This window comes from Globicephala melas, chromosome 1 (genome assembly GCF_963455315.2).
Source record: "Globicephala melas chromosome 1, mGloMel1.2, whole genome shotgun sequence".
Classification (NCBI taxonomy): Eukaryota; Metazoa; Chordata; class Mammalia; order Artiodactyla; family Delphinidae; genus Globicephala; species Globicephala melas.
Window position 1 is genome coordinate 56,813,950 of NC_083314.1, and position 27,118 is coordinate 56,841,067.

Below are 27,118 nucleotides of genomic sequence, written 5' to 3' on the forward strand. Positions count from 1 at the left end.
TTATGACTCAGAACTTTCCATGCCTCAACTTTCCTCTTATAAACTGAGGTGAAAAATCACTGCTCTGCCTACTTTATTTTAGCCTCATTTAATAATTTACAATAATGGATTTTAATCAGGATTAAGACATATGCACAGGTAAATTACATGTGGGTAATCAAAGGCATCTTGGTAAGTTTCACCTTTAAAAAGTTTTCAAAAATGTTACTTTGTTTTACCAATTAAAAAGAGAACTACATATTTAAACCAGTCCCTTTAAAAAAAGAAAAAAAGAGTCACAGTGCTTCCTTACTTTTTTCTTTTTCTACTTCCATAACTTTCTTCTTCCATTCATCAAATGTTGGTATATCTTCTGGATCTTTGGGATTTGTTACAGATGCAGGGTCAATTTCTCCTGGTTTTGTATAATCAGAACTCTGACAGAAATGTCAAAAATAAACAGATTTCAGATTTCAAAGAATATAGAGAAAACAGATTAATAAATTATAATAGTAAATACAAATGTTTCTGTCAAATAAAAGTCCAATTTTATAATGAAGGATAGTATTTTGAAAACAAAAACAAAAAATGTAAAAAGAAAAGTTTTGGTTTAACTTAAAAGTTGAGTTTCTCTTCGAAGAATTAAAATCTTCTACCTAAGCACCACAGGATGAATCCCTTCACATGTTAGCAATATTAGCACAGGCTGTAAAAAAACCTACATAATATCGTAAGCCAAAAATTACCATACAAAAACTGTACAAACACTATAATTTAATGCATCCATCTTAAAATCTACATTAATATATACAATAAAGGAAGCTAACTAATTTTAGATGTCATATATTGTTTCTACAAAATCCTTAACAAGAAGTACCATTTACGTAACTAATAAAGACCTAGTGTATAGCAGAGGGAACTCTAAATACTCTGTAATGACCTATATGGGAAAAGAATCTAAAAAAGTTGATGAAGCAACTGACAAAGGATTAATCTCCAAAATTTATAAGCAGCTCATGCAGCTTAATAACAAAAAAACAAACAACCCAATCCAAAAATGGGCAGAAGACCTAAATAGACATTTCTCCAAAGAAGATATACAGACTGCCAACAAACACATGAAAGAATGCTCAACATCACTAATCATTAGAGAAATGCAAATCAAAACTACAATGAGATATCATGTCACACCAGTCAGAATGGCCATCATCAAAAAATCTAGACACAATAAATGCTGGAGACGGTGTGGAGAAAAGGGAACCCTCTTACACTGTTGGTGGGAATGTAAATTGATACAGCCACTGTGGAGAACAGTATGGAGGTTCCTTAGAAAACTACAAATAGAACTGCCATATGACCCAGCAATCCCACTACTGGGCATATACCCTGAGAAAACCATAATTCAAAAAGAGTCATGTACCAAAATGTTCATTGCAGCTCTATTTACAATAGCCCAGAGATGGAAACAACCTAAATGTCCATCATCGGATGAATGGATAAAGAAGATGTGGCACATATATACAATGGAATATTACTCAGCCATAAAAAGAAACGAAATTGAGCCATTTGTAATGAGGTGGATAGACCTAGAGTCTGTCATACAGAGTGAAGTAAGTCAGAAAGAGAGAGGCAAATACCGTATGCTAACACATATATATGGAATTTAAGAAAAAAAATGTCATGAAAAACCTAGGGGTGAAACAGGAATAAAGACACAGACTTACTAGAGAATGGACTTGAGGCTATGGGGAGGGGGAAGGGTAAACTGTGACAAAGCGAGAGAGAGGCATGGACATATATACACTACCAAACGTAAGGTAGATAGCTAGTGGGAAGCAGCCGCATAGCACAGGGAGATCAGCTCCGTGCTTTGTGACCGCCTGCAGGGGTGGGATAGGGAGGGTGGGAGGGAGGGAGACGCAAGAGGGAAGAGATATGGGAACATATGTATATATATAACCGATTCATTTTGTTGTGAAGCTGAAACTAACATACCATTGTAAAGCAATTATACTCCAATAAAGATGTTAAAATGAAAAAAATAGAAAAATAAAAAAGAGTTGATATATGTATAATTGATTCACTTTGCTATACAGCAGAAAGTAATACAACATTGTAAGTCAATTATACTCCAATAAAAATTAAAATAAAAAGAAGTACCATTTATATAAAAATTTTACGGTGGATATGAAAACCTAAATGTGAAAAGCAAAGCTTAAAGAAAGTACAGAAAAACATCTTCATGATTCAGGCTACAAAAGGATTCAACAAGATGAAGAAAGAAATCATTTTAAAAAAGGCTGATACGGGGTGGGATGGGGAGGGTGGGAGGGAGGGAGACGCAACAGGGAAGACATATGGGAACATATGTTTATGTATGACTGATTCACTTTGTTATAAAGCAGAAACTAACACACCATTGTAAAGCAATTATACCCCAATAAAGATGTTAAAAAAAAAATTAAAAAAAAATAAAATAAAATAAAAAAGGCTGATACATTTGGATAGATTATAATTTAAAAATTAAATATATCAAAAGACCATAAACCACATGGTTCAAATAGCCAGAGACAGAAATAAATACCTGCAACACATTCAGCCAACAAGCAATTATTACCAACTATAAAGACTGCCTACAAAAATCAATAATAGGGGAGAGTAAAGGAATAACAATAAACTAAGCAAAGAGAAAATACAAAATGTTCACTCTCAGTATAATCAGGGAATGCAAAGGAAAGCTAAAGATACTAAATAAATTATACTAATCTGAGGTTAAAGTGTGACAGCCTATTGAGCCATGGTACATCTATTAGACAGCTAAAGTGAGTTTCACATTTAGGAATATTAAATAAAGATATGCATACCCTATGACTCAATAATTCCACTCCTATGTATAAATATCAGTGAAAACACACATATGTGCCTAAGAAAATATGCATAAGGATACTTACTGCAGCACTATGGATAACATCAAAAAAATTAGAAACAATCTAAATATCCATTAATTGAAGAATAAATTGTGGTAGAATTGAACAATGAATAGACAAAACTTAAAAACAATGTTGAGTAAAATGATACTTAAGACAAGAACGATACCATTTTACATTGTTTCAAAATATGCCAAATAATAGTATGTATTGTTTGTAGCAATGCATATTTGGTAAAAGTTAAAAAACATGCTCTACCAATGTAAAAAACACCAAATTCAAGATAGTGGTTATATCTAAAGTGGAGAGAAGAAATGTAACTGGGAAGGGCATAAAATTCAATCTGTAATTTTTTTCTTAATTGGAAGAATGTATGCAATGATGTTCATTCCATTTTTAAATTATTTCTGTACTCCTAAAACAACACATAATGTACTTATTTACAGTACCTTGAGAAGTGTACAAAACATCTATTTAGACAGCGTACTTTGGTAAATAGCACAAATCTCATACAGTATATATTTGCTGTATTAGGGCACATTTTCGAGTACTAATACTAATTAGTGTATTAGTGTAATACATCAATACAAATACCTATTATCTCCCTTTAGGAAGACTTATTAGCAAATTGGTTCCTATACAACCTCCACGTCGGAGCGTTTTGCAGAACACACTAACTTATCAAATAAAGTATGTGGCTATTAAAAAAATACATAGCAGAAAATAAAATTAAAGAAGTAGCATTATACTAATTTAATTTAAAAATTAAATAACAAAAATCTAGTTTGAATGAGAAAATAAACAATTATTTATAAAAATTAATATAATTGAGATACTTAAGAGTAAAGCCCAAATACTAAAAGAAATACATAAGAACGTACACACACTCTGTGAGACTCAGGCAGAGCAATCACTATCGCCTCTTAGCAACAAATAAGAGAACTAAACAACACAATAAAATTACTTTGTAAAGCATTATAACAGGCAAAAGAGTGGAATTTTTAACTGTATTAATTACCTCCTAAATAACTTAATATTCCAGAAAAATTATCAGATAATGAGCATGTTATAAAGTGTCCAGTAGTTTTGTATACTATCCAGTTCAGAATAATTCTGCCCTGTTAAGTTTGTGTGAGTAGGAGAGAGTTTATCCCTGTTATCTCAAGGATCTGCAAGACACTGCTGCAAATGGTTAAGGAGAACAAGCAAATCTTGGACAAAACTGGCTGCCATGCTTGAGTTTTACGTTTGATACTTAAATAGCTCAAAGAAGACATTTTTGTAATGTTTGTCTAATTTTATTTATGCCTGTGGTATTTGACAACTGAACTGTAACATATGCTTGATTTGGTTTCACTGGGAAAATTACTTCCTTCAAGATGTTGGACTAGGAAATGGGGACCTTCTATATTTATAAAAAACATCAAATAAACAGCTGGCCCAATGATAGTAAAGTCTCCAGAATGAAGTTTAGTTAGTTATGAGTGCAGATTCACAGAAAATATGTGAAAGAAAAGGTGGAGAACAGAAGATCCAAATTATAAAGAAATAAATGTGGATGTGGTACTCAGTATTTTACAATACTCTGATTCCACGTGTTTTGAAGTGCATAGAGTGGCCTTCATCTCTTTTATTTAGCTATTTCTTAGCTGAAGGGAGCAGACTTCTCTGTCAACATTTCTTCAGGAAATTCTGTACTGGCCTCTACGTGAAGTCAAAGTAGAACTCGAAAGGAGAAAAGAAAGTAAAACTGCTACACAGGAATGAGCCCTGTCTTTATTTTAAGAACCATATTCTTTAATATAAGCTGGTCTAGTTGTAGTCTGCACACAAATAACAAAGGGTAAAATGTTCCTTTAAAATAATTCTGGTTGAAGAGACTAAATTTAATCTTGTATTATTGAGTTAAATTTTTATTCTGAAGATACTTAACAATCATAACTTCTTCTATATAGCTCTCTTAACTGCTTAAATAAGGACTTTATGTATCTGGTTATCAAATAATCAATGGTGGCAAAAAACCTTTATAATTAAATATAACCCAAGAGAGTTCATACTTGGGACAACACTATGTATAAACAGTATACCGGCAATAGTTCTGTGAAGTAACCACTTGCTATCTGGGAGCACAGTTCACCTCAGTTCCACATTCATCACTAACTACTGATCCCCTGACTTTACAGCAAATACGGATAGCAAATTACAAGATTAGCTAATAACAAATATGCATTGTATAATAAAGTAGGATATAGTGCAAGTTATTTACCTACCTCACTTTTTAAATTATCTGAAGCATTCAATGCAGATTTTGGGTCACCACCACCCTGATCACTTGATGAAACTTTTGATTCAAATTCCGATTTTGTTATCTTTCCTTTAGCATGCAAAGATGACACATTTTCTATATGCTGGCTGACAAGGCTATTTGAAAGCAAAAGGCATATTAAATAAACAAATTTTAGCTGAATAACAAGTATATGCAATCTAAACTATTATAAGTGTACATGCGTACAAAGTAAACCAAGAAAGGAGTACAAAGGGATCAGTTTCTTCTCAGTCATAAAGTGGAATTAAGCATGCACCAAAGTCTACTAAAACATGACACTGCTGTTTATTACAGAACCATACAAAGGGCAAACAACTGCTCACACCCACCTTTCAGGTGGACTGACAAAGGAAGGCTGGTCAACTGGAGCATTTGCATCAAGGGCCTCACCAACATCACAATCAGTTTCAGATTGCTCAGTTTCACTTGGCTTGGCTATAGGAACAGTACCAGATTTTTCTATTTCACTAAAATAGAAACAAAAAAGACAATCTGACAATTTAATGGATATAATGAACCATAAGTTAAAAGTCATATTACTGATTTCCAAAACAAATCTAAGCCAGAAAAGAATGCTTTAGAGCTCTGCAGACGATTTTCAAGAATTCAGATATTTTAAATCATGTAAAGATTTAAATTACGTAAACTGTTGACTCGATCTGTTAGTGCCCTTGCTTGGCCTTTAAATATTGGGTTGGCAAAAAAGTGCCTTCGGTTTTTAGGTAAAAATAAAAGACACATTTTTCATTTTCACCAAGAACGTTATTGAACAACATATTCACCCTTTTGTTCCACTATCTTCTGCCATTTTTCAGGCAACTTCATAATTCCATCTTCCCAAAACTTTTTAGCTTTTTGAGCAAAGAACTGTCCCAGGTACCTTTTACAGTCCCAGGGAACTGAAATTTTTTCCATTAAGAGAATTTTGTAAAGACCGAAGTAAATGGAAATCCAAAGGTGCAAACGCCTGGTGAATATGGCACATGAATCAGAACTTCCCAGCTAAGCTGTAACAGTTTTTGTCTGGTCATCAAAGAAACATGCAGTCTTGCATTATCCTGATGGGAGATTATGCATTTTCTGTTTACTAATAACAAAATGCTAATTAACAATTCCAGACGCTTTTTGTTGAGTGCTGCTTTCAGTTGGTCTAACTGGGAGCAGTACTGTTGGAATTAATCATTTGGTTTTCTGGAAGGAGCTCATAATAGAGGACTCACTTCCAATCCCACCATATACACAACATCACCTTCTTTGGATGAAGACCAGACTTTGGTGTGGTTGGTGTTGGTTCATTTCACTTGCCCCATGATCTCTTCCATTCCACATTATTGTACAGTATCCACTTTTCATTGCCCGTCACAATTTGTTTTAAAAACAGAATGTTTTCATTACATTTAAGTAGAGAATCACATGCGGAAATACAGTCAAGAAGGTTTTTTCCACTTAATTTATAAGGAACCCAAACATCAAAGCGATTAACATAACCAAGCTGGTGCAAATGATTTTCAATGCTTGATTTGGATATTTTGAGTATGTTGGCTATCTCCCTCGTGGTATAACGTTGATTGTTCTCAATGTCTCAATTTGATCTCTATTAACTGCAGCTGGTCTACCCGACCGTGGAGCACCGTCCAGCGAGAAATCTCCAGCATGAAACTTCGCAAACCACTTTTGACATGTTCGATCAGTCACAGCACCTTCTCCATACTCTGCACAAATCTTTTTGTGTGTTTCAGTTGCTTTTTTACCTTTCTTGAAATAATAAAGTATAACAGACCGAAAATGCTGCTTTTTTTCCTTCCATCTTCAATATTAAAATGGCTACACAAAAATTCACCAATTTTGATGTCTTTTTTTAAATGCATGCTGATATGACAGCTGTCACATACAATCTAACAAAACTGCTTCGAATGAAGTTAAACACAACTCAGTGCTACTAGAGTCATCTTACAGAAAAAAAATGAACGAAACTTTTGGCCAACCGAATAGCTAATTACCAAATTTTAAAACAAAATATTATAGGTTAATATCTGATCTTGCCAAAAATAAGATTTTTAAATTATTTATTCTAAATGAATATTCTCTAATGTTTCATTTCTATTAGTACAGTCTACCAATATTAGAATTGTTGCCTATAGTATCAAGAAATCATCTATTATCTCAAAACGCTTCACTAAAATTCTTAAAGCACGTCTATAATTTCATTTAAAAAATATATACTTTAATATTTTTCTTTACCTCACTCCCATTTCACTAGACTGTCATGTTCAATATAATGAGAAAATAAGATGTACTGTTCAGATACACAGTATCTAGCCTTAAATTCTTTCTAAGCATTTAATATTTAAAAATGTTAAATACTATCATTATTTCTAAGCATGTCTTCTGTTACCTTGTCCCTTACCAGGGCAAACTCCTAAATGGTAACTGTAACATCTTTGTGTACAACTCCTTCAACCCATTCCCTTACATTCTTGAAGAGAATAGGTGTCTAAAAAGTGCTTGTGGTAAAAAAAAAAAATAGTAGTGATGATAAAAATGATGATATTAACTGACACATGTATTTTTACTATGTGCCAGATATTGTCCTATACATTTTATATAAATTAACTCATTTGATAAAGGATATGTTTAATGTAGTATTAAGAGAAGGGAATTTTGTTTTGTTCTTTGTAGTGTTGCTGGAGCTAGGAGTATAAAAGAGATTTTCTAAATTAAGGAAACCTTCAACATCACTAATCATCAGGGAAACGCAAATCAAAACCACAATGTGATTATCACCTCACACCTGTCAGAATGGCTATTATCAAAAAGTTTACAAATAACAAATATTGGCAAGGATGTGGAGAAAAGGGAACCCTTGTACACTGTTGGTGGGAATGTATATTGGTGCCGCCACTGTGGAAAACAGTAGGGAGGTTTCTCAAAAAACTAAAACTATGACCCAGCAATTCCACTCCTGGGTATATACATGAAAAAAACAAAAACACTAATTTGGAAAGATACATGCACCCAATGTTCACAGCAGCATTATTTACAATTTCTAAGACATGGAAACAACCTAAGAGTCCATCAACAGATAAATGGATAAAGAAGCTGTGGGGTGTGTGTGTGCGCGTGTGTGTGTGTGTGTGTGTGTGCGCGTGTGTGTGTACACACACACACACACACACACACACACATACCCACACAAACAATGGAATACTAGTCAGCCAAAAAAAAGAATGAAATTTTGCCATTTGCAGCAACATGGATGAACTTAGAGGGCATTATGCTAAGTGAAATAAGTCGGAGAAAGATAAATACTGTATGATATAGCTTATATGTGGAATCTAAAAAATACAACAAACTAATAAATATAATAAAAGTAGCAGACTCACAGATACAGAGACCAAACTAGTGGTTACCAATGGGGAGGGTGGGAAGGGGCAATATAGGGGTGGCAGGGTGGAAGGTACAAAGTACTGTGTGTAAGATAGGCTCAAGGATGTATTGTACAACATGGGGAATATAGCCAATATTTTGTAATAACTATAAACGGAAAGTAAACTTTAAACAATGTATAAAAATAAAATAGGCATTATTACTTAGATCTGCTATATAGCCTAAATGCCAAATTTGAGAATCAAAGAAATTTTTCTGTCATTATCTAATCATATTTTTTTTTCTTTGTAATGACTTACTCAAGCTTTGAGATTGGAGTGATCTCTGAGGTAGATGAGCTGGAAATATTTTCCACGTTTTCACTGTCCACAACTACACTGGAAGAATCTTCATGTAGATCAACTGTAGGGAGTGTTTCAATCACAGATGGACTTAACTTTTTTGACTCCGTATTCTGTTTTTAAAAAAGTCAGTTATATTTAATGTTGGGATTAATTATCTCTTTAGCTGAAGAGGGTATTATAAAAAGTATGTCTCAAAAGTAACAATATAAATAATGTTCACTAAAAAAGTACTTTTATAAAAATCCTTTCTTCCAACATTACCACCCTAAGGAATCTATTTCATATTAAAATACAGGCTCTACACATTTTTCATGGCATTTCATAAACTAGGACAAAGGAGCTTGTCTTTCTTCTTTCCTATTTTATACCAGGACCCACAAAATTTCCCTCTTACTGTAATTAATTAATGCTAATAGCAACACAGAAATCCTATATAAATATATAAAATAGTACAGCGCATAGTTTTTGCCCCTGAGCAGTTTAGAAGACAATGTGTATCAACAAATAACAACACAAGGCACGTATAAATAACATTACAAAGCAATACATGATTCTTGCTGCTCCTTCAAGGCCCATATGCTCTGGGCCATTCACTCCTCCAAAACACAAACTGAAACGTACTTAATACCTCCTCATGTTTGAAAACCTCTTATCAGTACCTCCTCCCCCACAACTAACCCTAAATAGAATTAGCCATTCCCCTTCCTCTATGCCTCCACTTGTTCTCTGTACAGACTTTAATCACAGGATCTATAACACCTCAATTGCCCTTATTTATTTCTTTCTCTTCAACTACACTATAAATGTCTTGAGTAAGGACTATGTTTTCTTTTCTTTTTTTTTTTTTTTTTTTGCGTTACGCGGGCCTCTCACTGTTGTGGCCTCTCCCATTGCGGAGCACAGGGTCAGCGGCTCCGGACACGCAGGCTCAGCGGCCATGGCTCACGGGCCCAGCCGCTCCGCGGCATGTGGGATCTTCCCGGACCAGGGCACGAACCCGTGTCCCCTGCATCAGCAGGAGGACTCTCAACCACTGCACCACCAGGGAAGCCCGACTATGTTTTCTTGATCTTCATGTTCCTAGTGCCTAGCACAGTATCTAGCACACAGTAGACATTTAATAGTTACTAAATGAATATCAAGTGAGAGGTACTCATGCTCAGTTCAAGGTAAAGAGAAACTAAGGACTACTCTGGACTAGAAGAACTAGGGTTCTGAAGAATAGGACAGCCAGTACAGCAGCAGAAAGAAAACATGAGGCAGAGTCAGAAGAATACAAAATAAAATGTCATCATTTGGGGAATTATTTACACTGGAACGAAAAATTCACAAAAGAGTACAAATAGCTTGCATTTTATGATGGAGACTTTTAGAAAAGAACCATTACAATATTATCAAATACTGCATTATCATTCAATATGCATTCAATATAAAAAAAATAGTAAGATATTTTACACTTTTTTTTTTTTTACTAAGTCTCCAAAATCGATGTGTATCTTATACTTAACGGCAAATCTCAACTTCAACTATCCACATTTCCAATGCTCAATAGCCACAGGTAGCTAATGGCTACTATATTGAACAGCACAGGTCTCTAAGATGCAGTAAGCACTTCAAAGTATTTGAACAAGAGAATACCATAATAAAGATTCAGGAAAATGAACAATGGCTGGACTGTTCAGGATACTCATAAAACTGAAGGGCTACAGAGATCACTTTTCTCTTATTCTTATGCACAAATCTTTTCCAAATGTCCTCCAGAATCCAATAAAATGAAACTTACTATATCTCCTTAGATAACCCAATTAACTTATAAGATAACTCTGGCTGCATTTTTTTAAGAGAATTCTCCCTCCTTTTAAGCTGAAATTTGTATTTGTTAATATTTGAGATATTTAGTTTTTCCTTAGTCCTTCTTCCCTCCAGATCAAGTATCCCCAGTTCCTTCAGTCGCTCCTGATATTAAATGGTTTCCAGATGCTTCAGCATTCTGATCAGCTTACATTCTGGTCTAGTTTTTAATATCTTTCATAAAATCTGGTATACAAAATGGAAAATAACATTTAGGATGTAATATGAGAGAAAAAGGAAAAAACACACTCAACCTATTGTTTATTAATCCATATTCCACGCTAAGTGGTAAAATTTTGGTATCAAAATGCTCTGTGTTCTACATACAAATATGTTAAGTCAGAATATAATTTCCCCTGACATCTGAAAAACTGAAGAGACAAGATAAACTACAGAAAGCCAAAATGGATCTAAAAGAAAGGAGGACCAAACCTATACTACAGAGAAAAGTCACATTTACTACTAAACCTGTAATTCCGAATTTTCTCAAAAGTAGTATTCTTAGCAGGTGACTAGTATTAAGGCCAGTTGCATGGTACTACAAAAAGAAAAAAATAAAAATACACAATATGGTGACCAAACAGGTTTTCTGTTTCGTGCAGCAGTTTGAAAAGGCATATCATTAAAAATCAAAGCAACAAAGCTTACTTGTACATTCACAATGTAGTCATCTTTTAACTTGTGTTCTTCTGGAGGAACAGGTAAGCTTGAACCCACTTTTCCCAATAATTCGGCATTGATAGGTCCCTCTCTTTCATCCTATATTGCAACAAAGAAAAGGTCAACGGATAAAACTGTTTCACAAAACAGTCCTGAAGCACCATTAAAGACCATCTTTCTATACTTTACAACCAAAACACTTTACTGTGACTTTAATGTCTTTTATTTGTTTCCATGCTTATTGTCTACCTTCCTGCATTACCCTCCTTACTGCTTCACTTCAAATGTATACTACATGTGTGCGCTGGTGGTATAGTGATGAGCATAGCTGCCTTCCAAATATACACTACATCTGATTTCTTAATAAACACTTTAGTCCTACTACCCAGCACTGTGTGTCAGTAAATACTTGATAAATGAATGTACTTATAGTTCTTTGTGTCATCTCTCTTGACACTGAGTTTCAAATTAGAATTTCAGATATATTGTCCTTAAATTTATCTTCTGGCATATAAGCTTCATAAAAGCGAAGTTCATATTCATCATTATCTAAGCCTGTAGAGCATATACTAGGTACCCAAATGTTTGCTGAAAGAATGTTTCCCCTTCCTTAATGCTTTGCTTAAACTCATTCTTACATTTAAGTTTTCAAATTTCTCATCAAAGAAGATATTAGCTCTAAATCTTATAGGCTGTAGATAGAAGCACACAATTATACTTTATTCAGAGAGATACCCAGCAATAGTCTTCAAAATTTTAACTGCTCCATCCCAGAAATATATCCTGTGTAACTCAGAAATTTAAATAATCTACTCTAAACACAGTATCATGCCAAAAATAAAAACAGCCCAAGCATGTAATTATAAGTTTGTGCATTCACACATACACACAAATGTACACACAAACATGCATGCACACACACAGCTGAGAAACAATGCAAAAGTCTATCAATAAATAAATGCTTAATAAATTGTGATATACCCAAATGACAGAATAAAAATGTAGCTATTCAGAAGAATACAGTAATATGCAAAGGTATCCATGAGATATTACTGGGGAAGAGGGGAAATAAATTTGTACAATATTTTTTGAACAAAAATTAAAACATTAATTTGTGTGCTATAAAATGATATATCTATAACCACAGAAAATGGTCTGTTTTCACAAGAAACCGTAAATTGTGGTTCCTTTGAGGAGGGGAATGGGATATAAATATGAATATCTTATAGTGGGTATAAATTACATCTGTAATTTAAAATAAGTATATTGATTTGGGGGGGGGAGCCAAATCTAGCTAAAGTCAATACTCACCTTTTATCATTTAAAATGATAAAATAATAAATTATTTAGACACCATCAGATTTTTTGGACTCTGTCTATTCACTCCACACAATTATATAAAACAAAGTACATAGCCACTAATTGCAGACTTTCCCTACAATCCTCATTTCTAATAGTGTTTAATTTATAAGACTGGGGTTTCTTTAGAAACCCTTTGCTAGTTAAAGCATTAAAAAGAGAACCCTAGTTTTCTCTCTGAATAGGCACTATTTTTTCTCCTTACTATAGGACTAAGGATGTTATTACAACATTCCAAATATAAGCAATAAGAATAAATATATAAATATCTCAGAGTCACATTAATTTCAGAATTACCTGAGTAACTCCTCATATTACAGCAAAGAAAATTACAAATCTCCACCAAAAATTATGTCATAGTATTTTTGAAATACTTTTATTCCAAATGTTTTGAGGAAGTCTCAGAAAGCTAATACACAAATTACAACTTCAACTTCATTTAAGGTACCTTTTTCTGGAATTGTACATCTTCATTTTCTAGTGCACAATTGTCATCTTGAGAGTAGTATGATGAAGCTGAAGAACTCTCTTTGCAACATACATGCCAACTGGGAAGCCTGTAAAACATCCACCGTCACCACCACCAAAAAAAAAAAGAAGAAAGAAAGAAGAAAAAAAAGTTGTTAAGCCAACATATTCCATACCTGGACTAGAATTTGAGGCAATAAACAGATGGTTCTTATCCTAATGCCCTTGAGAACTTAACAATTTAATGATGAAGACAAATGTACATAAGGTAAAGATTTTTTATTTAATGTTCTAAGAAAACCATGAACAGTGTTATCAACACTCCAAGTAAGGCATCATGAATCTCATGAAGGTAAAACAGTAAAAACTTCACAAAAGGAGTATCTGATAATTATCACAGAAGGAACAGAGAAAGTTGTCAAAGAGCTAACCTCCTCAGAAAGCATCAAATGCCAATGATATTCTAAATTCTACCAAATATTTAAGAACAGATAACTCTAAAGCTACCTAAACTATTGATATTTCAAAGCACAGAAGCCTCCAAATTATTTTTATATAGGGAACATAACAGTGATATCAAAAATTAACAGAAAGAGCACATACATATAAATACTATAGGTTAATAATATGAAATCAGACACAAAACAGCTAAAGAAAATTTTAAAAAGTCTCCAATAACATACCAAAGATATAAAATACCACTGTTACGGTCAAGTAGAACTTAGCTCCGATATTCAAAAATGGTTCAATATAATATAACCTATTTAGTTTGTCATGCAAAAATATCAAGGAAAAACATCTCATGATTACCGTCACCAAAAGACATCTGATAAATTTACACAACCATCAAGATTTTTAAAGTCAATAAAATAGTAATAAGTAGACATTTAACATGGGAAACATATGCATAACACATAAGCCTAAAAGCCAGTATCATACTCAGTGAAGAAACCAAAAAATACCCCTATTTAGATCTGAAACAAGACAAAAATGTCCATTATCACTAGTATTACATAATATGAGGACAAAAGCAGTGTAAAATGGGAAAGGAGACAGTAACATTATCATTAATTGCAGATAATGAGTTTATATAGGTGGTAAACTAAAAAGAAACACCTATTAAAAGAAGTCTTGGAAAAAAAAAAGAAGTCTTGGGTATAAAATTATATTCCTAGGTATAAAATTTAGAAAGAAATCAACAGACTCTCTACTCAAATCACCACCACCAGTTATAAGATTTAACAGAAGAAAAGTCCCCGTTTATAATAGAAACAATAAAATACTAAATATTTTATTTAGTATTTTATAGTATTACAATATAATACTATTATTTTGTATTTTATAGTATTTTATAGTATTACAATAAAATACTAAACTTAGTGAGAAATGTTCTATACATATACTAGTACATATTCAATGTTGTTAATAGTAGAAATGGTTGAAATTGCCATTACTGACAATTCTTTAAGTTGAAAAAAAGAAGTCAATTTTACACAATTTAAGGTAATATGTATGGAAGATCTGAAAACCACATACTGAAGTGGCAAAAAAGGAAACTTAAAAAATTAGACAGACTGACTCTAAACTTTATATAAATAGAATAGTCAAGAACATTTTAATGTGGGGAAACTAGACATCTAAGAAACCACAATAATCACAATATGGTAGTGAGATGAGAGAGGAAAAGGGAATCCCCAGGGTGACTGGAAAGAGAATTCCTAGGATGACAGCTGTACGTACACAAAGAACAGAGGGCAACCATACTAAATTGGAGGTCATCAGAAGCTCTGGAAGAGTCTTCTTTAGGAGGATGAAATTAACAGCACAGCTGATGAGTCTGAAAATCTCAAGAACAGATTTACATAACTGGCAGATAATTTGTAATTAAATAGAAAAATAAGCAAACATAACAAAACAAGTCAAATATTAGTACCATGAAAAAGGAAAAGTAGAACAGAAAAGGGAAAAGTAATCATGTTTTACTACACAGCTCAGCTGTATCATTTATAGTCATAATATAAACACTGAATACTGATCTAACCCAAATTATGACTAAACTGTATTACTAGCATGTGCTTAAGAGAATCTGATCATCTGTAGTAAAATACCTAAAACTGACATTAAAGCAATTATTTTAGAGACAAAGAGGTAAACATAAAATTCATCAGCCAAGAGATAAAAGTGGTTTCCTTGAAAGAAATAATGGGGAAAGAGGGATGAGGGAATGGCTTATTTGCAAAAGCAAACAAACAAAATCCTTTTAGAGCTATCTGACTTTTTGATATGAATACATCATTTTGATAAAAATTAAAACCAAAAAAAAAAAAATAGAGAAGAGCAAAGTACATAATAATATACACATATAGTATGCTACCATGTGTGCATATGTGTACTAAAGGGACCTGTATGTGCATAAATTTCTCTGGAAGAATTAAAAAGAAAAGAAAAAAAAGCACCACCTTGGTTGCCTCCAGGGTAGAAAACTGAGTGACTGGGTGACAGGATAATGGATATTCTTCACTCTATAATACTCTGTCTTTTGAACCACAAGAATATATTACTTATTCAAAATTTCATACAGATATATCATTATTTATTAAATATTTCTTTACTGATAAGACTTTTGCATTGTTTCTCAGCTGTGTGTGTGTACACATGTGTGCTTGTAGGTGCATTTGTGAGTGTGTATATATACACATATTTGGGACAGCAAAAAGTTTCAGATATTCAAAACTGTGGGTGTTAGAATTTTCGAGATTATGCCCCCTTATTTTCTATATTCCTTTCTATACTTTCGGAATTTCTACCATGAGCACATACTAGTTTTATCATTAAGAATTCTGCATGTGTATGTGTATATGTGTGTATAAATCCTAATATTCACAGTTAATGTGAAGATGTCCAAAGACATTTAAATCTCATGATCCTTACTTTTACTATCATATAATCAAATCCCATTACCCAAAGTTAGGAGTTTTTTGGGTGAGATTGGCATTTGAATCAGTGGACTCAGTAGACTGCCCTCCCCAATGTAAGTGGGCATCATCTAATCCTTTGAGGGCCTGAATTGAACAAAAATCAGATGAATTTGCCCTTTTTTCCTCTGCTCACTATTTGAGCTGAGGCATCTCATCTTCTCCTGCCCTTTAACTGGGATTTATATCTTCAGCTCTACTGGTTAATAGGCCTTCAGACTTGGCCTGAATTAACCACTGGTATTCCTCGGTCTCCAGCTTTTCAGATTGCAGACCGTGGGTCTTCTCAGCTCCCATAATTGTGTGACCCAATGCCTCATTTTATATATATATATATATATATATATATATATATATATAGAGAGAGAGAGAGAGAGAGAGAGAGAGAGAGAGAGAGAGAGAGAGAGGGAGAGAGAGAGGGAGAGAGAGAGGGAGAGAGAGGGAGAGAGAGGGAGAGAGAGAGTTGGTTCTATTTCTCTGAAGAACGCGCATACACCTGACATTAATACAGACTACATTCTTTACCTATCTACCCTATTCCTCCAGCTTTATCAATAGTATCACTTAAATACCTCTAACATATCAGTCCCTATTTAAGGACAGATATTAATTAAGGACAGACCTGTAAAGATAACCTTAATTTTGTGTATAAGAAAAAGCCTAAAATAGATAAAATTTATCACCAACTAATAACTGTCAAGGAATTTTAAATCACCAAAGTAAAATGAAATACCCCAAACCCACTCCAACTCTACTGAAGAAGAATGAATCTCTATAATGGGGTCTTTACTTTCAACAAGTTCCCCCAGGTGAATTAGATATGCATGCCCCCTCATTAAGAATCAGTGGGTCACATTACAATGGCTGAGGGCCCTTTGTTGCATGATTAAATGGGTCTCATTCCATACTACTTAAGCAAGTTTCAAAAACTGTACTATGAAAATCCCAAGCCTGATGAATTTCAAAACTTTTAAGAAGTTCAGCACCACAAATCACATCAAGATAAATGGCAGTCTGTGAGCCTCTGACACTCTCCCTCAGTTCAAAATGAGTACTCCCCTCTACTATTTGTAAGTTGATTCTGTGCCATGTATATCCTCTCTTACACTTAAACTCTTTGAGAATCAATTCCATATTCCTAACTATTGATACTTTAGCCCCTCCCTACAAAGCCAAAACCTGCAAACATTATGTGCTTAATAAATACTTATTAAATGAATAAGGGTTCTAAGGGGAACTGTTTTGTAGCAAGTAGCAGAAAGGAAATTAGGTCACTTTTCATTCCTCTTCCCATCAGCCCCATCACCTCCACCACTACCACTCCCCAACTCGCCCACCCACCCACCCACCATCCCCTCACACACACACAAACTCAAAAAATAGAATCTGTAAACTAAGAGGACATTTATCCCTTTTTGCCAATTCCTCCCCAATAATGTGGCATGGATTCACCACTCATATAGAAAGGTATTAACTTTCTGAGTAAATGTAATTTAAAGTCTTGTAAAATTCACATTTGAGTGTCATTTAGGATAACAACAGCTAACAACATTCTAAAGCCTGGAAACAAAATTATGCAGCAGAATAATCCTTTGGTTAAAGAGGAAACAATAGGGAACATTACAAAACATTGTGGCAGAAGACTACAGGTAGAAATTGGTGGGATGCCAGTAATGCTGGTAAGACAGCAGCAGGAAAACTGCTTCTGAGCACATTTGGAGACACTGAATACAAAAGAGCTAATCTTTCAACTCAAGAAGATAAAGGACTGTAAATCTAAAGAAAAAAGGAAGACTATAAGGACAGAAATCACTGAAATAAAAAACAAAACCAGAAAAAAGCAAAGAAGATTAAGAAAACCAAAAGTTAGCTCTTCGACGAAAATGTTAAAAAGATAAACCTCTGGAAAAACCGATAAAGGAGAGTTGGTGACGTGAATTAACAAAATATGTTCTAAAAGCATGAAATAACCACAAACAAAACAGATTTTTTTTAATTACAAAATATTACCAGCTACATATACTAATACATTTGAAAACTCAGAAGAAATGGATGTTTCTAGAAAAATAACAAAATTGGCACAAAGTATACAAAAATTGGAATTAATTGATGATAATTAAAGAAATTTGAGTGGATTAATCAACACCATACACAGAGAAAAAGGAAATCCCACTCTTTTTTTCCCCACTTTTTATTTGGAAATAATTTCAAACTTTCAGAAGAAATGCCAACATAGCACAAAGAACATCCACAAACCCTTTGCCCATATCAACCTACTGTTAACATTTTGACCCATTGGTTCCATCATTTGCCATTTGCTCCTGGCAAGCACATAGCCCTCCCTCTCTCCCCACTCCATGTAATTTATCTCTAAATATCTTCTGTATGTATTTCTTCAGAATAAGGATATTCTCTTATACAACCATGCCACAATTATCAACCTCAGTAAGTGTTACATTGATACAATAATCTATGTCTCAGTAGTGTCCTTACAGCATTCCCCCTCTCCCCACCTCAAGTACAGAATCGAGTGTAAGACCATATCCTGTATTTTTCATGTGCCTTCAGCCTCCTTTAACGTGGAATAGTTCTTGGCCTTTACCTTATGTGGCACTGACATTTTGAAGGACACAGTCCTTTTATTTTGAAATAATATGGTCCTTTTTTGAGGTTTGTCTGATGTTTCATCACGACCAGATTCAGGTTATGTATTCCTGGCTGGAAGCCTTCATAAGCGATGTTGTGTCTTTCTCAGGGTATGATATCCAGAAGCATGCGATATCCATCTGTTTTGGCGCTTGCAATTCCACTTTTAGGTACTTCTTAAGAGAAATGAAAACTATGTATACAAAAATGTCCCCTGTAGCTTTTACTCCTAATAGCCAAAAACTGGAAGCAGCCCAGATGTTCAACAGGAAAATGTAAACAAACTGTAGTATATTCATACAATGTACTACTTCTCACAATAAAAAGGAATGAATTACTAATGAATGAAACAAGATAGATAAATCTTGGAAGCATTACACTGAGTGAAAGAAGCCAGACACCAGAATAAATACTGTATAATTCCATTTAAACAAAGTTCCAGAATTAGCAAAACTAACCATGGTGATAGAAATCAAATCACCGGTTGCTTCAGGGAATTCTGTAGAATGAAAAAACATGCTGGAGTGATGGAAATGTTCCGTATCTTGATGGGGTGTGAGTTACACAGATGTATGCATTTGTCAAAACTGATCCAACTATACAGTTGATAACATATGTGCATTTCACTGTATGTAAATTATTTCAATTTAAAAATATAAGCAAAAAAGTCAGTATTTTCCTCCCCAGCAATAACAAAATAGAAAATAAACTATTAGCAATAACAAAAATTATAAAATAATTTATAGAAATTAACCTTAAAAATTACAAACACTTATAGAGAAAAAGTGTTAACTCTAATAATGACCAAAAAATGAAGAGACAAATAAATGAAGATCTAATATGTTCATGGATGGAATGCTACTAACAGCAGAGTAAAGACAGCAATTCTCCCCAAAGTAATTCACCACTCAAATATAACTCCTATCAAAATACCTGAAGGGGGACTTCCCTGGTGGTCCAGTGGTTGAGAATCCGCCTTCCAATGAAGGAGATGTGGATTCAATCCCTGGTTGGGGAACTAAGATCCTACATGCCACAGGGCAACTAAGCCCGCATGCTGCAACTACTGAGCCCGCACGCTGGAACGAAAGATCCTGCGTGCTGCAACTAAGACCTGACGCAGCCAAAACAAAGACAACAAAAAACCCTGAAGGATCCTTACTGTATAGGGCAGGAAACCCTACTCAACACTCTGTAATAACCCATATGGGAAAAGAATCTGAAAAAGAATAGATATATGTATATGTATAACTGAATCACTTTGCTGTACACCTGAAACACAACATTGTAAATCTACTATACTCCAATATAAAATAAAAATTAAAAGAAAATCCTAAAGACAAAAACAAACAAACAAAATAACCTGAAGGATCCTAATGTTCTAAATATGATATGGAAAAACCGGTCTAAGAATAACTACATTAACAAAAAAAGCAAAGACAAGTGTTTCACCTTGCCAGATAATTAAGATTTACTACAAAACCACCCTAATTCATCTGTAGTACTGGGAGTGCAAAAGACAAGCAACTGAAACAAATACTCCCAAATGCATTTGTTGGCATAAAAAGTCTCTCATTAGAAGCAGCCTGCACACAAAGGGCTTGATAAATACCCATTGAATGAATGAATAAATGACATCAGGCCTTCCTGAGGCATCTGCCACATCATTAACTACGTAGAATTCACTTGATGATTCTAGTAACTAAAAGAAGCTTCTAAAAGTGTTCAGTGGAAAAAAGTAGGAAAAAGAATGAGATTAATAGCATTATACCCTGTATGTAAATTTTAAAACATATAAACAAAACATTATTTTGGAAGAAAACACAAATATATGAAGTAAATACCTGAAGGTCAACTGGAAAAACACATCAAATATACTCTAGGGTAAATGCCTAACATGGGGGAGATAGGAGTGAAAATGAAGACAGAAGATAAAAGAGTAATGATGTAAAATGGAGGAAAAAGGGGGACCCATACAGAAGGTGGCATAAACAGAGTATGATCAATCCAATCCTAAATATCTGATGTCTCTAGAAGAAAACAGTCTTTTTTTTTAGTGTGTCAGGCAGTTTAGATTAAAATGTTAATCTAACTTTTACAAATAAACTAAAGCTCAGAAGTTAACTGGCCCAAAGTCACTCAATTTGTGACTACAAATCTAGATCTACCTCTCCAAAGCCTACGACCTTTCTCTAGTGCTACATTTCTTATTTAATACTCTCTGGTCAATAGATAAATGAAAAGAAAGGTGAGAAAATAACACTAATCCATTCCCTTAAGAACTGATGATGTTAGTCATGGCTAGTTACAGCAGAACATAAAAATATAAGAACTATTACAAGGGAGGGGCAATATTTACCTCTTGATTTAGAAAGCAGCCACAAGAGATAAACACAAAGCTTTGTAGTGTAGTGGCTAGGGCATGGACTTCAGAGTCAAAAGACCCAAGTGTTAATCCCAGGTGCATTCTCTTGGACAAATTATAAAACCTGTATGTCTCCACTGTAAAATGGGAAAATGAAATAATGCATGTGCAATGCTTAAAATGGGAAAATGGGAAATGGGAAAAATGGGAAAATGAAATAATGCATGTGCAATGCTTAGCCCGGCATAGAATATGCACTCAAATGTTAGCAATTGTTATCAGCAACTATCCTTATCTTCTTTCATTTATCAAATTCCAGAGTAGTGTAAACAGTTGTCCCTAGGTATCTTGGTTCCAGGACCCCCTGCGGATAGCAAAATCCACAGATGCTCAAGTCTTTTGCAGTAGGCCCTCAGTATCCCTCCTCAAATCGAAATGGGCTGAATGGTTTGAAACATACAAGTATGAGGCTACTCCAGCTTCCTGTATCCCTTCCAGCTGCGAAACAAATGTGTATGGGCTCACACTTACCACTCTCCAAATACCTTCTATTTCCACTCACAAAAACTTATCAATCACCTCTCTTGAAAACAAGGCCCTTCTCTCAATTTTCAAGCTCTTCAGGCTATCTGAGACTTTTAAATTGCTGACCATTCAAATGACCTCCTTAAACCTCTTTCCACCTTCCCTAGTTTCCGCTCTCAGAGCTTTACTTTGCTTGTCACCTTTGTTTGTTCTAGGCATCTGCAGAAACTCCATGTTCAAAGGTTCTGTTTCAAAAATGATCCCCTCTATGAGGACAGCTCCAGCCCAAATCTCATTTTCACTGAAGTCTGCATTTAAGTGCCTACAAATACCCTAGAATACTAGGGTATTCTACTCGCCTCAACTAACATCTCCTTCTCCTTTAAAACTCTTTGCAACTCTTCCAGTTCTTTTTTAACACCTCCAATTCTTCTAGTTGCCCAAGTTAAAAGAAAAAAAATTAACTCCTCTTCTCTCTTTGAACTTTACTTCACAGATTCATCATTTTAGACCCTAGAATTTATTCTCTCAACCACAGTAGGCTCCAAGAAAGCAGCTACTTTTTCTGTTTTGTCTGCCAGAATCTTGCACAGAAGGCAGCACATAGAAAAGCCTCGGTAAACATCTCTTGACATTGAGATGGACAACAGAAAGGTGGTGTTGAAGACAAAGAGCTGGTTAGAGGCAAACTAAAACCCAGTTCTTCTGAATCGTAGCCCAATGCTGTTTCTACTGTACTGCATTGCCAACTTGCCAACCTATCACCAAACCAGATCATTTACTTCCTCAAAATCTCTGCTCAATGAACCCTCTTCATTTCTACTGCCAAGTCCTTGTTACGAAAAACTTCAACTATTCCAATTGCTTTTCATTTAGTATTCATCCCTCCAGCCTTTCTCCTGTAACACATGATGTCAAAATAACACTCTCCAAACACCACTTCTTTTGCTGGATCTTTACTGCCTTACTCCTTGGTTTAGCTTGCAAAACCCATCACAATTTCCAGAATACACTCAGCCCTCCGCATCCACAGGTTCCACATCTGGGTAGAGGGAGGGCTGAGTGTACTACGCCATTTTACATAACAGACTTGAGCATCCAAGGTTGGGTCCTGGAACCAATCCCCCACGGATACCAAGGGATGACTTTAGCTTTTATTTTCTACTCAGGCTTGTCTGCTATCACTTCCACCCATATCAAGTACATCGTCTCTTTTACTCATCATCTTTCTCATTTCTCCTGACAATTAAGTACTATCTGCCCACTGCAGGCAGGCAAGCAGACACACACACACAAACTAGGTAAAGGCCACTATTCATATTAGCAGCACCAGTGTATCTTATTTCAGTTCATGAAGCACCTGTATTCCACAGAAGGTATATGAACCACACATGTCATTTCTCTTAAAACCACGTCTGCCTTGACAACTCCAGTCCAGTTTTTCCCTTTTTTAAGAAACTACTAAACAATTCAGCTCTTTGTATTGTTCACTAACGCTCAAATCAGATACCTTAGAATATTAAAAGTGCAAAAGCAAAATCTCAGAATTCATTTAATTTAGCAGTAATGACTGGAATGCACAAGAGTATCCCAAACTTAACAAAATCTCCAAGGTAAGTGCCGTAGGCATGTTTGTTTTTTTTTTTTAAAAGCTTCATGAATAATTCTATTATTCATTCCTTGTAGAGCCAATCCAGTCAGCCTCATTTTTTAGATTAAAAATTTGACAAAGAAAAGGTAAAGAAACTTGCCTAAGGCCACCTCCCGGCCTACAGGCAGCAGAGAGTAGTGGTTAAGAGCACAGGCTCCGATTCAGGCTACTTAAATTCCAGCTCACTGCTTACTGAGGATGTAGGCAAGTTGGTTAATTTCTTTGTATCTTTATTAATCTCTTTAAAATGCTGTGTGTATCTCAAAAGAGTTTAATTAGGACAAAATGAGTTAGTGTATATAAAACACTTAGAACAGAAATAAGTGCCCAGAAAAGCTGCTCAACATCACTAATTATTAGAGAAATGCAAATCAAAACTCCAATGAGGGGCTTTCCCTGGTGGCGCAGTGGTTGAGAGTCCGCCTGCTGATGCAGGGCATACGGGTTCATGCCCCAGTCCAGGAAGATCCCACATGCCGCGGAGCGGCTAGGCCCGTGAGCCATGGCCTCTGAGCCTGCGCGTCGAGAGCCTGTGCTCCGCAACGGGAGAGGCCACAAGAGTGAGAGGCCCACGTACCGCAAAAAAACCAAAAAAAACTCCGAGGTATCACCTCACACCAGTTAGAATGGGCATCATCAGAAAATCTACAAACAACAAATGCTGGAGAGGGTGTGGAGAAAAGGGAACTCTCTTGCACTGCTGGTGGGAATGTAAACTGATACAGCCACTATGGAGAACAGTATGGAGGTTCCTTAAAAACCTAAAAATAGAATTACCATATGACCCAGCAATCCCACTACTGGGCATATACCCAGAGAAAACCATAATTCAAAAAGACAGATGCACCCCAATGTTCACTGCAGCACAATTTACAACAGCCGGGTCATGGGAGCAACCTAAATGCCCATCAACAGACAAATGGATAAAGAAGATGTGGTACATATATACAATAGAATATTACTCAGCCATAAAGAGAAACGAAATTGGCTCATTTGTAGAGACGTGGATGGATCTGGAGACTGTCATACAGAGCAAAGCAAGTCAGAAAGAGAAAAACAAATATCGTATATTAACGCATATATGTGGAACCTAGAAAAATGGTACTGATGAACCGGTTTGCAGGGCAGAAATAGAGACACAGATGTAGAGAACAAACGTATGGACACCAAGGAGGGAAAGTGGCCATGATGGGGGGGGGGATGAATTAGGCGATTGGGATTGACATGTATATACTGATGTGTATAAAATGGATGACTAATAAGAACCTGCTGTACAAAAAATTTAAAAAAAGAAATAAGTGCCCAATAAATGTTCACTGTCAATACTGGAAATAAAGGATTACAGCCAAGCTCTAACTTAGTTTCATGCCCTTTCCACTACACCAGTACCTACCTATATTTTGACAAGCAGCTTGTATACTCCTGAGGGCAGAGCTCAAGTCTCCTGCTTCTTCAGCCACCCCCACCACACCAAATACATTGTTGGCAACAAAATAATATTGATATTTTGAACAGATGTATGGATTCCTACTTCTAAACTCTGACACCTCAGCCTAGGATCCTACTTCTGCCAAAGCACCCAGGATGAATGAATAATAAGAACTTACATAATAGGGCTTACTGTGAGCAAAGCACTGTTTTAAGCACTTTACACATTTTCTCCTGTTATCGATTTCAAATACCCCATAAAAAGAAATATAGGGCTTCCCTGGTGGCGCAGTGGGTGAGAGTCCGCCTGCCGATGCAGGGGACACAGGTTCGGGCCCTGGTCCAGGAAGATCCCACATGCCGCAGAATGGTTGGGCCCGTGAGCCATGGCCGCTGAGCCTGCGCGTCCGGAGCCTGTGCTCCGCAACAGGAGAGGCCACAACAGTGAGAGGCCCGCGTACCACCAAAAAAAAAAGAAATATAAAATAAGCTTAGTACTTATGAGCCATGTTAATGCTACAAAACATTTTCTACCAAAGTTAGTTGTTACTTTTACGGAAAATATAAAATAATTTTAACTAGTGATTCATTACAAAAACAAAGTCCTAAAATAAAACCAAATTTTCTTTCAAAAAATTCGGCATTTATGAAACTAGTCTATCGCAAAGGATTGACATTCCTATACTACAAATACTCAAAAGCAATTTCCATTCCCTTGAGACAGGTACAATTTTATTTTTGGAATCTACTTTAAAATACGGTCTTGAAAACAAAACAGGTAACATACACCTGGCACTAAAGTACAATCTGCAACATGTACGTTTTCAACAAAGAGTATTTAGTTTCTTACTAAAGTATTTTAAACATATAAATGTTTCTACCTAACAAAATGTTTGTGGATATCTATCCACAAGATATTGTGGATATCTATCAACTCTCTCCTAGTATGACTGCCACTTTAGGGCTCCCTGTCTCTAATGTCTGTCCTTTCCAATCCACTCTATCCCCCAGTGATCTAACTAAAAGATCAATCTGACCTCACTCTCCGGTTTCTCCTATTTAAACTAATTCACTAATTCTCCTCTCAGTCAGGTTAAAATCAGAGTTCACCTGCACAATAATCAAGTCCCTTCAAAACCTGGCTCTAATCTCCCTTCCCATCTCTCTCCACCAACAGGAATCTTTCCTCTGCCTGAAACAAAATTCTCCCATCTTGAACTAGCCATTCTGCAAAGCATTTTATGGATGAGAACTGAGGCTCATAGAAATAATCTGTCAGAGGACACACAGCTAGTGATAGACCGTTATCTAGAATACAAAGTCTTCCTTTCGAGTTTCTAAAGACCTTTTAAACTATTTTTGGTACCTATTTGTCAAATGTATGAGAATTGTTTGAATGTCAGGCTCTTCTCATTAGCTCTATATATGAGCTTCTCCAAGATGATCCTTTCGGGTTCAGGAAGAAAAAAATAGATTTTTTTAGTCTTAAAAAATAAATTAAACCACTCTGCTGGGGGATGCTGATAATGGAGGAAGCCGTGCACGTGTGGGCACAGAGAGCAAGTACTAAAGGTAATCTCTGTACTTTCCGCTCAATTCTGCCATGAACCTAAAACTGCCCTAAAAAATAAAGGCTATTTTTTAATTAATTTAGCTTTATCAAGATTAATATAAGGATTCACACTTGATCTGAAGGTCAGCTGGTCATAACAGCAGAGACTATATAGTCAGAAACCTGAGGAAAGAACAGAAGTTCCACAAACAGTGGGCTTTACTTCCAGCACATTGTGAGGCACTGCAATTTATGTGTGCTCAGTGAAGCAAATTTAGGGATTATATTATTTAGTTTTAACTAAACTGACTCTCACAACATGGAGAAGTAGCTTTGAAAAAATTCCTGCAAAGACTGCAAAGATAATAATAATGCAAGCACAAGCCAACAAGAAAATAGCAGCGCTAAGTACAAGCTATTTCATCCACATTCTGATGTAAAATAATCTAGTCAGTCAATCACACACCTCTCATCAAACTACTACTTTTTAAATAAGAACAAAAAGGTCTGTTAACATAAAGGTTTAGACTGTTTATTTTCTTTCTCATCTTTCTTAATCATCTAATTTGTGTAATTTATTATGTGTACCAATATGCTATTAGTATACTAATACCATATTTACATATGTATAAATCTTATAAACAATTAATTACATATTAAAGGTGCATGCACAAT

General features: G+C 35.1%; 1 protein-coding gene across 5 annotated transcripts in view; it reads right to left on the reverse strand.

Annotated features, from left to right (window-relative positions):
• SUCO (SUN domain containing ossification factor) overlaps window positions 1-27,118 on the reverse strand; it is a 76,237-nt gene that overhangs the window by 44,927 nt on the left and 4,192 nt on the right. For all 5 annotated transcript variants that reach the window (XM_070043944.1, XM_070043937.1, XM_070043942.1 and 2 more), the window contains exons 2-7: window positions 13,282-13,390; window positions 11,463-11,573; window positions 8,919-9,073; window positions 5,562-5,699; window positions 5,177-5,327; window positions 293-416 (exon numbers count right to left, since the gene is read on the reverse strand). In XM_070043944.1, coding sequence (XP_069900045.1) covers window positions 293-416; window positions 5,177-5,327; window positions 5,562-5,699; window positions 8,919-9,073; window positions 11,463-11,573; window positions 13,282-13,390 — 788 coding nt within the window. The remainder of the gene's footprint in view (window positions 1-292; window positions 417-5,176; window positions 5,328-5,561; window positions 5,700-8,918; window positions 9,074-11,462; window positions 11,574-13,281; window positions 13,391-27,118) is intronic.